Source organism: Oncorhynchus keta, unplaced genomic scaffold (assembly GCF_023373465.1).
Source record: "Oncorhynchus keta strain PuntledgeMale-10-30-2019 unplaced genomic scaffold, Oket_V2 Un_contig_6655_pilon_pilon, whole genome shotgun sequence".
Lineage (NCBI taxonomy): Eukaryota > Metazoa > Chordata > Actinopteri > Salmoniformes > Salmonidae > Oncorhynchus > Oncorhynchus keta.
In genome coordinates, this window is record NW_026288982.1 from 96,656 (window position 1) to 110,832 (window position 14,177).

The following is a 14,177-nucleotide window of genomic DNA, read 5'->3' on the forward strand; positions in this document are numbered from 1 at the left end:
TACATGTCATTAACAACGGGTACATGACATTAACAACGGGTACATGACATTAACAACGGGTACATGACATTAACAACGGGTACATGTCATTAACAACGGGTACATGTCATTAACAACGGGTACATGACATTAACAACGGGTATATGTCACATGTCATTAACAACGGGTACATGTCATTAACAATGGGTACATGTCATTAACAACGGGTACATGTCATTAACAACGGGTACATGTGATTAACAACGGGTACATGTGATTAACAACAGGTACATGTAATTAACAACGGGTACATGTAATTAACAACGGGTACATATCATTAACAACGGGTACATGACATTAACAACGGGTACATGTCATTAACAACGGGTACATGTCATTAACAACGGGTACATGTCATTAACAGCGGGTACATGTCATTAACAGCGGGTACATGTCATTAACAACGGGTACATGTCATTAACAACGGGTACATGTCATTAACAACGGGTACATGTCATTAACAACGGGTACATGTCATTAACAACGGGTACATGTCATTAACAACGGGTACATGTCATTAACAACGGGTACATGTCATTAACAACGGGTACATGTCATTAACAACGGGTACATGTCATTAACAACGGGTACATGTCATTAACAATGGGTACATGTCATTAACAACGGGTACATGACATTAACAACGGGTACATGACATTAACAACGGGTACATGACATTAACAACGGGTACATGACATTAACAACGGGTACATGTCATTAATGTATACGTTCGCAATGGATGTAGCAACACTGTTGAAAGTCAGGTCCAAAACCCCCAGCATGCATCTCTGTCTGACTGGGCTAAAATCACTACTTTCGTCAATCTTCTCCTCCCATTTCCTCCATAATGTTTACTTCCAGATTTGGTGCCTGATTTAACTCTGATATCAGGGTTCAGAGTATTTCTCAAGAGCCACGCGAGGAGATTCAGACACAGTAGACGGAGGGATCCAGGATTGACGCGATAGACTCACAATAGGTTGTGAGGCTGAGAGAGAAAATAGTGAACAGGAAGTGGCACAAACAGTAAAAAAAAAAAATCTAAAACTCAGAGCTGTTTGGCTTTGTGGACATGGTCACACACCCGTTAGATATTTATTTACAATGAGGTTTGCAGCAAAGTATAATACCACATTTGTTTTATTTAATTTAAACGTTTATTTAACTAGGCAAGTCAGTTAAAGAAACAAATTCTTATTTAGAACGACGGCCTACACCCGGCCAAACACGGACGACGCTGGGACAATTGTGTGCCCGCCCCCTATGCGACTCCCAATCACGGCCGGTTGTGATACAGCCTTGTGACTTGGAAGGGAAATGAAATGGTGTGTGTTGAAAAGGACCCCATCTCTCACAAAATAGAAGGAAACAAGAGAGGTTTTGAAATATTTCTGGAGATGTGGTGCTGAATCCACTTGTAAGGCCTCAACTGAAAGCTTTGTTAAATAACACCCTCTAAGGCCTCCCCACTGTTCTGTGAAGGGAGTAGTACACAGCGTTGTACGAGATCTTCAGTTCCTTGACAATTTCTGGCATGGAATAGCCTTCATTTCTCAGAACAAGAATAGACTGATGAGTTTCAGAAGAAAGTTTTTAGTTTCTGGCCATTTTGAGCCTGTAATCGAACCCACAAATGCTAATGATCCAGAAAACAGATAGAGAAACACAGAGAGAGATGGAGATAAACAGAGATAAACAGAGAAAACAGAGAGAAACAGAGAGAGATGAGAGAGAGAGAGAGAGAGAGAGAGAGAGAGAGATGGAGAAACAGAGAGAGAGAAACACAGAGAGAGATAAACAGAGAGAGAGAAAAACAGAGAGAGAGAAACAGAGAGAAATGGAGAGAAACAGAGAGTGTATGTACGTGCAGCGATAGAGGTGAGGTGACATGGAGTCAGGTGTTTGATGCCTGATCAAAGGCCATCTCTGTCCACAGAGAGCCATCTGCTGTGTCTGCTGTTGACACTATGAACATGTGTCCATGCTATCAAATTCACTTTCAAAGGCTGTCTCTACAACCAAGGCCCCTGGGTTGAAATCCATACCAAGTCTCCATGTCTGCTATGACTCTAACATGCAGACCACACCGCTCGCGTCGCAAAATACATGTACACATTATTCAAATCATTGCACCTCACGAGCATCTGGCCATAAAATAGTAATAGGTTCTATTTGTGACGCTCAACGCGCTGCAAGTCCGGCCTCTCCCATCTCCTCATTGGAGAGGAGCATATATCCACGTGGGTGATTGAAAGATGAACTGAGGTTCACACTCCGGGTCGGTTGTAGTAATGCAACGTAAAGTTGGTTGCCAAACGCCATATAAAGTCCAAAGAAGAAAAAGAATCCTGAAGGAGGAGAGATGACGAGAAACTAATTTGGTTTACCGTGTTATCTGTGGATTAATTGTCAGAGTAGTACCTTATACATTTCAGGTAAAATAACAACCCGATATTTATATCCCAGGGCAAATTAGCTAGCGACACCAAGCTAAAAAAATGAGAAATTGCCATAAATGTTTACTGCTTTTTGACCTGCCTCCAAATTAATAATTGGTTCAGAGTTTGTTTTGATATTTCAACCTGCGTGTCCTGATCGCTTCTGGTTCTTCTGGATGAACAAAATCAACTTGCGGACGCACGTGCGGTTTGGTCAGCATGTAAGGAGGCAGGTAGCCTAGTGGTTAGTGCGTTGCGCCAGTAACTGAAAAGTCTCTGGTTTGAATACTCAAGCTGACAAAGTGAAAAAAAATCTGTCGACGTGCCCTTGAGCAAGGCACTTAACCCTTATTTGCGCCAAGGGTGCCGTGCTACCATGGCTGACCCCGTGAAACAACATTTCACTGCACCTATAAAACATAACAACTTTTGTATATGAGACGACAAAACACGTTTTGTTTTTGAAGAAAATAAAAAGCCTACAGTGCCTTCAGAATGTATTCACACACCTTGACTTATTTCACATTTTGTTACAGCCTGAATTCAAAATATAATACTTAAAAAAATATTTGTTTATACTAATCTACACACAGAAGACCCCGTAATAACAAAGTGAACACGTTTTTATACATTTATTTTAGAAACACCTTTGGCAGCGATTAAAGCTGTGAGCCTTTTAGTCTCCTGGGTTGTGCAACATTTGCCCATCATTCTTTTTTATTTTATTCTTCAAGCTCTGTCAAATTGGGTGTTGATCATCGCTAGACAATCGCTAGACAACCATTTCCATTTTCAGATCTTATTGTAGATTTTCAAGTAGATTTAAGTGAAAACTGTAAAACTTGGTTTACTCAGGAAACATTCACTGTCTTCTTGGTAAGCAACTCTTTTTTTTTTATCCTGAAAAACTCCCCAGTGCTTAACAAAAAGCGTGCCCATAACATGATGCAGCCACCACTATGCTTGAAAATATGGAGAGTGGTACTCAGTAATGTGTTATATTGGATTTGCCCCAAACATTAAGACTTTTTATTCAGAAAGTTAATTTTTTTGCTACATTTTTTTTACAGTATTACTTTAGTGCCGGGATGCATGTTTTGGAATATGTTTATTATGTACAGACTTCCTTCTTTTCACTCAATTTGGTTAGTATTGTGGAGTAACTACAATGTTGTTGATCCATCCTCAGTTTTCTCCTATCACAGCCATTCAACTCTAACTGTTTTAAAGTCACCATTGGCTTCATGTTGAAATACCTGAGCAGTTTCCTTCCTCTCCGGCAACTGAGTTAAGAAGGACGCCTGTATCTCTGTAGTGACTGGGGTGTATTTATACACTGAGTTAAGAAGGACGCCTGTATCTCTGTAGTGACTGGGGTGTATTTATACACTGAGTTAAGAAGGACGCCTGTATCTCTGTAGTGACTGGGGTGTATTTATACACTGAGTTAAGAAGGACGCCTGTATCTCTGTAGTGACTGGGGTGTATTTATACACTGAGTTAAGAAGGACGCCTGTATCTCTGTAGTGACTGGGGTGTATTTATACACTGAGTTAAGGGACGCCTGTATCTCTGTAGTGACTGGGGTGTATTTATACACTGAGTTAAGAAGGACGCCTGTATCTCTGTAGTGACTGGGGTGTATTTATACACTGAGTTAAGAAGGACGCCTGTATCTCTGTAGTGACTGGGGTGTATTTATACACTGAGTTAAGAAGGACGCCTGTATCTCTGTAGTGACTGGGGTGTATTTATACACTGAGTTAAGAAGGACGCCTGTATCTCTGTAGTGACTGGGGTGTATTGATACGCCTGTATCTCTGTAGTGACTGGGGTGTATTTATACACTGAGTTAAGAAGGACGCCTGTATCTCTGTAGTGACTGGGGTGTATTTATACACTGAGTTAAGAAGGACGCCTGTATCTCTGTAGTGACTGGGGTGTATTTATACACTGAGTTAAGAAGGACGCCTGTATCTCTGTAGTGACTGGGGTGTATTTATACACTGAGTTAAGAAGGACGCCTGTATCTCTGTAGTGACTGGGGTGTATTTATACACTGAGTTAAGAAGGACGCCTGTATCTCTGTAGTGAGTGACTAAGGGGTGTATTTATACACTGAGTTAAGAAGGACGCCTGTATCTCTGTAGTGACTGGGGTGTATTGATACACTGAGTTAAGAAGGACGCCTGTATCTCTGTAGTGACTGGGGTGTATTTATACACTGAGTTAAGAAGGACGCCTGTATCTCTGTAGTGACTGGGGTGTATTATACACTGAGTTACGCCTGTATCTCTGTAGTGACTGGGGTGTATTTATACACTGAGTTAAGAAGGACGCCTGTATCTCTGTAGTGACTGGGGTGTATTGATACGCCTGTATCTCTGTAGTGACTGGGGTGTATTTATACACTGAGTTAAGAAGGACGCCTGTATCTCTGTAGTGACTGGGGTGTATTTATACACTGAGTTAAGAAGGACGCCTGTATCTCTGTAGTGACTGGGGTGTATTTATACACTGAGTTAAGAAGGACGCCTGTATCTCTGTAGTGACTGGGGTGTATTTATACACTGAGTTAAGAAGGACGCCTGTATCTCTGTAGTGACTGGGGTGTATTTATACACTGAGTTAAGAAGGACGCCTGTATCTCTGTAGTGACTGGGGTGTATTTATACACTGAGTTAAGAAGGACGCCTGTATCTCTGTAGTGACTGGGGTGTATTTATACACTGAGTTAAGAAGGACGCCTGTATCTCTGTAGTGACTGGGGTGTATTTATACACTGAGTTAAGAAGGACGCCTGTATCTCTGTAGTGACTGGGGTGTATTTATACACTGAGTTAAGAAGGACGCCTGTATCTCTGTAGTGACTGGGGTGTATTTATACACTGAGTTAAGAAGGACGCCTGTATCTCTGTAGTGACTGGGGTGTATACACTGAGTTACGCCTGTATCTCTGTAGTGACTGGGGTGTATTTATACACTGAGTTAAGAAGGACGCCTGTATCTCTGTAGTGACTGGGGTGTATTTATACACTGAGTTAAGAAGGACGCCTGTATCTCTGTAGTGACTGGGGTGTATTTATACACTGAGTTAAGAAGGACGCCTGTATCTCTGTAGTGACTGGGGTGTATTTATACACTGAGTTAAGAAGGACGCCTGTATCTCTGTAGTGACTGGGGTGTATTTATACACTGAGTTAAGAAGGACGCCTGTATCTCTGTAGTGACTGGGGTGTATTTATACACTGAGTTAAGAAGGACGCCTGTATCTCTGTAGTGACTGGGGTGTATTTATACACTGAGTTAAGAAGGACGCCTGTATCTCTGTAGTGACTGGGGTGTATTGATACACTGAGTTAAGAAGGACGCCTGTATCTCTGTAGTGACTGGGGTGTATTTATACACTGAGTTAAGAAGGACGCCTGTATCTCTGTAGTGACTGGGGTGTATTTATACACTGAGTTAAGAAGGACGCCTGTATCTCTGTAGTGACTGGGGTGTATTTATACACTGAGTTAAGAAGGACGCCTGTATCTCTGTAGTGACTGGGGTGTATTGATACACTGAGTTAAGAAGGACGCCTGTATCTCTGTAGTGACTGGGGTGTATTTATACACTGAGTTAAGAAGGACGCCTGTATCTCTGTAGTGACTGGGGTGTATTTATACACTGAGTTAAGAAGGACGCCTGTATCTCTGTAGTGACTGGGGTGTATTTATACACTGAGTTAAGAAGGACGCCTGTATCTCTGTAGTGACTGGGGTGTATTGATACACTGAGTTAAGAAGGACGCCTGTATCTCTGTAGTGACTGGGGTGTATTTATACACTGAGTTAAGAAGGACGCCTGTATCTCTGTAGTGACTGGGGTGTATTTATACACTGAGTTAAGAAGGACGCCTGTATCTCTGTAGTGACTGGGGTGTATTGATACGCCTGTATCTCTGTAGTGACTGGGGTGTATTGATACACTGAGTTAAGAAGGACGCCTGTATCTCTGTAGTGACTGGGGTGTATTTATACACTGAGTTAAGAAGGACGCCTGTATCTCTGTAGTGACTGGGGTGTATTTATACACTGAGTTAAGAAGGACGCCTGTATCTCTGTAGTGACTGGGGTGTATTTATACACTGAGTTAAGAAGGACGCCTGTATCTCTGTAGTGACTGGGGTGTATTTATACACTGAGTTAAGAAGGACGCCTGTATCTCTGTAGTGACTGGGGTGTATTTATACACTGAGTTAAGAAGGACGCCTGTATCTCTGTAGTGACTGGGGTGTATTTATACACTGAGTTAAGAAGGACGCCTGTATCTCTGTAGTGACTGGGGTGTATTTATACACTGAGTTAAGAAGGACGCCTGTATCTCTGTAGTGACTGGGGTGTATTTATACACTGAGTTAAGAAGGACGCCTGTATCTCTGTAGTGACTGGGGTGTATTTATGAGTTAAGAAGGACGCCTGTATCTCTGTAGTGACTGGGGTGTATTTATACACTGAGTTAAGAAGGACGCCTGTATCTCTGTAGTGACTGGGGTGTATTTATACACTGAGTTAAGAAGGACGCCTGTATCTCTGTAGTGACTGGGGTGTATTTATACACTGAGTTAAGAAGGACGCCTGTATCTCTGTAGTGACTGGGGTGTATTTATACACTGAGTTAAGAAGGACGCCTGTATCTCTGTAGTGACTGGGTGCAAATCCAAAGTGTAATTAATAACTTCACCATGTTCAATGGGATATTCAATGTCTGCTTTTTTTTTTGAAAACCTCCCTGGTCTTTGTGGTTAAAACAGTGTTTGAAACGCTCGACTGAGAGACGAGAGAACTGTGTGTGGGGTACAGAGATGAGGAAGTCATGTTAAAAACACTATTATCACATAGAGTCCATTATTATGTGACTTGTTAAGCATATTTTTACTCCTGAAGTTATTTAGGCATTTCAGCTTTTCATTTTTCTATTAATTCGTACATTTTAAACATAATTACACTTTTACATTCTGGGGTATTGTGTGTAGGCCAGTGACCCCCCCCCCCCCCAAAAAAACAAATCTAAATTTGATCCCTTTTAAATTCAGGATGTAACACAACAAAATGTGGGGAAAGAAAATGGTGTGTGAATATTTTCTGAAGGCCCTGTAGAATCTGCATACTACTGACCTTCGACCTGTGTATCTCTCCGTCATCGTCCTCTCCTCCGACGCCCAGTATCTTCCTGGTCTTCAGCCGGCTCACCAGATCTGTCTGGCTGTGCTTCTTCATCAGAGGGGTTGGGGTTTGCTGCTCATGGCTGATAGGGGGAGGTTATGACCTATGACTCCTAAAAAACACAAAAATCAGAAACTTTGTCCCAAAATGATGCAGAAAAATTAATCCATGCTTTTGTTACTTCTAGGTCAATGCTCTACTTTCCGGCTACCCGGATAAAGCACTAAATGAACTTCAGTTAGTGCTAAATACGGCTGCTAGAATCCTGACTAGAACCAAAAATGTGATCATATTATTCCAGTGCTAGCCTCCCGACACTGGCTTCCTGTTAAGGCAAGGGCTGATTTCAAGGTTTTACTGCTAACCTACAAAGCATTACATGGGCTTGCTCTTACCTATCTTTCTGATTTGGTCCTGCCGTACATACACTACGCACGGTCACAAGACGCAGGCTGGAAGCAGGGCTTTCTCCTATAGAGCTCCATTTGTTATGGAATGGTCTGCATACCCATGTGAGAGATGCAAACTCGGTCTCAACCTTTAAGTCTACTGAAGACTCATCTCTTCAGTGGGTCATATGATTGAGTGTAGTCTGGCCCAGGAGTGTGAAGGTGAACGGAAAGGCTCTGAAGCAACGAACCGCCCTTGCTGTCTCTGCCTGGCCGGTTCCCCTCTGGGATTCTCTGCCTCTAACCCTATTACAGGGGCTGAGTCACTGGCTTACTGGTGCTCTTTCATGCCATCCCTAGGAGAGGTGCGTCACTTGAGTGGGTTGAGTCACTGATGTGATCTTCCTGTCTAGGTGGGTGCCCCCCCCCCCTCCCTCCCTCCCCCCTCCCCTTGGGTTGTGCCGTGGCGGAGATCTTTGTGAGCTATACTCGGCCTCGTCTCAGGATGGTAAGTTGGTCGTTGAAGATATCCCTCTAGTGGTGTGGGGGCTGTGCTTTGGCAAAGTGGGTGGGGTTATATCCTTCCTGTTTGGCCCTGTCCGGGGGTATCATCGGATGGGGCCACAGTGTCTCCTGACCCCTCCTGTCTCAGCCTCCAGTATTTATGCTGCAGTAGTTTATGTGTCTGGGGGCTAGGGTCAGTTTGTTATATCTGGAGTAGTTCTCCTGTCTTATCCGGTGTCCTGTGTGAATTTAAGTATGCTCTCTCTAATTCTCTCTTTCTTTCATGTCTCAGGACGACCTGGCATGATGACTCCTTGCTGTCCCCAGTCCACCTGGCCATGCTTCTGCTCCAGTTTCAACTGTTCTGCCTTATTATTATTTGACCATGCTGGTCATTTATGAACATTTTAACATCTTTGCCATGTTCTGTTGTAATCTCCACCCGGCACAGCCAGAAGAGGACTGGCACCCCTCATAGCCTGGTTCCTCTCTAGGTTTCTTCCTAGGTTTTGGCCTTTCTAGGGAAATTTTTTAACTAGGGAAATTGTGCCACTTCTCTTGCGTTCTGTGCAAGCAGAGTCAGGGTATATGCAGCAGTTTGGGCCGCCTGGCTCGTTGTGAACTGTGTGAAGACCTTTTCTTCCTAACAAAGACCGTAATTAATTTGCCATAATTGTACATAATTATGACATAACATTGAAGGTTGTACAATGTAACAGCAATATTTAGACATCGGGATGCCACCCGTTAGATTAAATACGGAACGGTTCCGTATTTCACTGAAAGAATCAATGACCAAAGGCTCGTATTACTGTGTGTTATTATGTTATAATTAAGTCTATGATTTGATATTTGATAGAGCAGTCTGACTGAGCGGTGGTAGGCAGCAGCAGGCTTGTAAACATTCATTCAAACAGCACTTTTGTGCGTTTGCCAGCAGCTCTTCGCTGTGCTTCAAGCATTGAGCTGTTTATGACTTCAAGCCTATCAACTCCCAAGATTAGGCTGGTGTAACCGATGTGAAATGGCTAGCTAGTTAGCGGGGTGCGCGCTAATAGTGTTTCAATCAGTGACATCACTCGCTCTGAGACGGAGTAGTTGTTCCCCTAGCTCTGCAAGGGCCGCGGCTTTTGTGGGGCGATGGGTAATGATGCTTCAAGGGTGGCTGTTGTCGATGTGTTCCTGGTTCGAGCCCAGGTAGGGCCGAGGAGACGGACGGAAGCTATACTTTTACACTGGCAATAGTAAAGTGCCTATAAGAACATCAGAAAATGTCAAAAGGTATATGAAATACAAATGGTATAATAATAGAGAGATAGTCCTATAATAACTACAACCTACAACTTATTACCTGGGAATATTGAAGTCTCATGTTAAAAGGAACCACCAGCTTTCATATGTTCTCATGTTCTGAGCAAGGAACTGAAAGGTCAGCTTTTTTACATGGCACATATTGCACTTTTACTTTCTTCTCCAACACTTTGTTTTTGCATTATTTAAACCAAATTGAACATGTTTCATTATTTATTTGAGGCTAAATTGATTGTATTGATGTATTATATGAAGGTAAAAGATAGGTGTTCATTCAGTATTGTTGTAATTGTCATTATTACAAATTAATAACTAAAAACCGGCCGATTAATCGGTATCGGCTTTTTTTGGGGTCCTCCAATAAATGGGTATCGGCGTTGAAAAATCATAAATCGACCGACCTCTAAATAGTACTAGCATGGATTTACGTGCAGAGAGAAATGGATCAATCTGGAGTGTTTTGTCTGTGTAATCCCAAATAGAGCCCAACCCAACTCCACATAAGGCTGTGTGTGTGTCAGTGCTTTCTGTAAAACAGAGCCAGAGAGAGGAGTTTCACGCTTCAGTCTGATCTCTCTCTCTCATCAAACTGTCTCCATACAAAGCAAGTAGCAGCCTGTTTCCACTCCTAGAATAACAGAGGACCTACAACACATATCTACAGCTGGAGTCATCGCATGTGTCATCAGATTCCCTCTGGAAAGCCAAAAAACACCATGTTTACATCAGGACAACAGGTAGCAGCTGACATCACTACCATGGAGTTATTAGGGAAAGCAAAGCTCGTATTTACTAAAGTAAAGTTCTCATTTCAATAAATCCATGTTTTCCGATGGGGAAAGTATTTTTGGAGACTGGTGAATGTTTATGAGAGTGGGCCTGAGGTAAATGTACATTACTATTACCGAAGGGGAAAGTATTTTTGGAGACTAGTGGGGGGATGTTTTGTACCTGAGGTAAATGTTCAGTACTATTCGATGGGGAAAGTATTTTTGATTTTTGGAGATTACTGGGGATGTTTATGAGAGTGGGCCTTAAATGTACATTACTAGTACCAATGGGGAAAGTATTTTTGGAGACTGGGGATGTTTATGAGAGTGGGCCTGAGGTAAATGTTCAGTACTATTACCAATGGGGAAAGTTTTTTGGAGACTGGGGATGCAAAGTGGGCCTGAGGTAAATGTTTACTCAATGGGGAAAGTTTTTTTCAATGAAGTGGGCCTGAGGTAAATGTTCAGTACTATTTCCGATGGGGAAAGTATTTTTGGAGACTGGTGGATGTTTATGAGAGTGGGCCTGAGGTAAATGTTCAGTACTATTACCGATGGGGAAAGTATTTTTGGAGACTGGTGGATGTTTATGAGAGTGGGCCTGAGGTAAATGTTCAGTACTATTACCAATGGGGAAAGTATTTTTGGAGACTGGGGGATGTTTATGAGAGTGGGCCTGAGGTAAATATTCAGTACTATTACCGATGGGGAAAGTATTTTTGGAGTCTGGTGAATGTTTATGAGAGTGGGCCTGAGGTAAATGGATTGTAACCAACCTTGAACTGCTTCTCAACGAGACGAAGGAAGGAAACTACTTCCATTTCTAGGGACAGTTTATTTTCTTCTTAGAAACCATTTCTTTTTCCCCCATTCAGCCATCTACACCTTTTCATAAAGTTTTGATTTTTAAAAAAGGTTTCAAGTGCATGGAGTTGCTTGAATGGTTATGGAAACTATTGTAATTCCAAATGTAATGACATTGTAAACCATTGTAATTCAAAATATAATTACATTGTAAACTATTGTAATTCAAAATGTAATTACACTGTAAACCATTGTAATTCAAAATGTAATTACACTGTAAACTATTGTAATTCCAAATGTAATTACATTGTAAACTATTGTAATTCAAAAATGTAATTACATTGTAAACTATTGTAATTCAAAATGTAATTACATTGTAAACTATTGTAATTCAAAATGTAATTACATTGTAAACTATTGTAATTCAAAAATGTAATTACATTGTAAACTATTGTAATTCAAAATGTAATTACATTGTAAACAATTGTAATTCAAAAGTGTAATTACATTGTAAACTATTGTAATTCAAAAATGTAATTACATTGTAAACTATTGTAATTCAAAATGTAATTACATTGTAAACTATTGTAATTCAAAAATGTAATTACATTGTACTGTGAATGATGATGAAAGGAGTGTTTCTTCTGCCCCGGTCGTTGAAATGTAGGAGACGTTTCTAGATTACTCAGAGTAAACCGGCCCTTTAGGCTCTGTGTCTTTTCAACCCTGAACACATACGAGAACAAGCCTCAGGCCACGCTCCAAATACTGGTTCCCCCGCCTGGTTTCATTTAGAACACACACACACACACACACACACACACACACACACACACACACACACACACACACACACACACACACACACACACACACACACACACACACACACACACACACACACAGAGAGAGAGAGAGAGGGCCCATGCAATATGCATGTCCCTGAATCCACCCAGATCAACGTTGACCTTTCAGCTGAGCGGAAACAGTAGTTGCCATGGTGTCGAGGGCGGTATGTGTGTGTGTGGCTTGGGATTGGGAACAGAGAATTTGACACATTAAAGATTAAGGCCTAAAAAAAAAAATCCCAATGTTTTTCTCTTCTTAGTATAATTTAGTATAGCTGTTGTTTTAGTATTCGTTTTTTCATACAGGAAGACATCGTTATGGTCCTGATGTTTTCCAGAAGTTCATCTGACCGACTTCAGTCAGACTTCCTGTGTCGGCAGCCGTGTTTAAACAGCAGCAGGAGGTTAATGACCAGATTACTGCCAACCTGTTTACTCCGGGTCAAGGTACCAATGGCACTGGGACTGCCTGTTACCAAGCAACCACAACCAAGGGAAAAAAAGGGGATGCAGCAATACTCTTTATCCTCCCTGTCCCCCGGTACTCTTTATCCTCCCTGTCCCCCCGTACTCTTTATCCTCCCTGTCCCCCCGTATCCCCTCTTTATCCTCCCCCTGTCCCTCCGTCCCCCCTCTTTATCCTCCCTGTCTTTATCCTACCCTCTATCCCCCTGTCCCCTTTATCCTCCCTGTCCCCTCCGTACTCTTTATCCTCCCTGTCCCCTCCGTCCCTCTATTCTCCCTGTCCCCCCGTACTCTTTATCCTCCCTGTCCCCTCCGTACCCTCTATTCTCCCTGTCCCCCCGTACTCTTTATCCTCCCTGTCCCCTCCGTACCCTCTATTCTCCCTGTCCCCCCGTACTCTTTATCCTCCCTGTCCCCTCCGTACCCTCTATTCTCCCTGTCCCCCCTTACTCTTTATCCTCCCTGTCCCCTCCGTACTCTTTATCCTCCCTGTCCCCTCCGTACTCTTTATCCTCCCTGTCCCCTGTACCCTCTATCCTCCCTGTCCCCTCCGTGCCCTTTATCCTCCCTGTCCCTCCGTACTCTTTATCCTCCCTGTCCCCTCCGTGCCCTCTATTCTCCCTGTCCCCCCCGTACTCTTTATCCTCCCTGTCCCCTCCTGTACTCTTTATCCTCCCCTCCGTACCCTCTATTCTCCCTGTCCCCCCCTTTATCCTCCCTGTCCCCTCTACTCTTTATCCTCCCTGTCCCCTCCGTACTCTTTATCCTCCCTGTCCCCTCCGTATCCTCCCTCTATTCTCCCTGCAACCCCCCCCTCCCTGTCCCCTCTACTCTTTTCCTCCCTGTCCCCTCCGTACCCTCTATTCTCCCTGTCCCCCCGTACTCTTTATCCTCCCTCCCTGTCCCCTGTCCCCCCGTACTCTTTATCCTCCTCCCTGTCCCCTCCGTACCCTCTTTATCCTCCCTGTCCCCCCGTACTCTTTATCCTCCCTGTCCCCCTGTCCCCTTATACTCTTTATCCTCCCTGTCCCCCTCCGTACTCTTTATCCTCCCTGTCCCTGTACCCTCTATTCCCCTGTCCCCCCGTACTCTTTATCCTCCCTGTCCCCTCCGTACCCTCTATTCTCCCTGTCCCCCTACTCTTTATCCTCCCTGTCCCCCCGTACTCTTTATCCTCCCTGTCCCCTCCGTACCCTCTTTATCCTCCCTTTATCTTTCCTCCCTGTCCCCTCCTACCCTTTATCCTCCCTGTCCCCTCCGTACCCTCTATCCTCCCTGTCCCCCCGTACTCTTTATCCTCCCTGTCCCCCCGTACCCTCTATCCTCCCTGTCCCCCCGTACTCTTTATCCTCCCTGTCCCCCCGTACTCTTTATCCTCCCTGTCCCCTCCGTACCCTCT

At 43.3% G+C, this 14,177-nt stretch overlaps 1 protein-coding gene across 1 annotated transcript in view; it reads right to left on the reverse strand.

Annotated features, from left to right (window-relative positions):
• LOC127926053 (tumor protein p53-inducible protein 11-like) overlaps positions 1-7,748 on the reverse strand; it is a 51,860-nt gene extending 44,112 nt beyond the window's left edge. The window contains exon 1 of the mRNA XM_052511326.1: positions 7,640-7,748. Within this exon, the coding sequence (XP_052367286.1) occupies positions 7,640-7,741 (102 nt within the window). The 5' untranslated portion in view covers positions 7,742-7,748. The remainder of the gene's footprint in view (positions 1-7,639) is intronic.
• Positions 7,749-14,177: the final 6,429 nt, after the last annotated feature.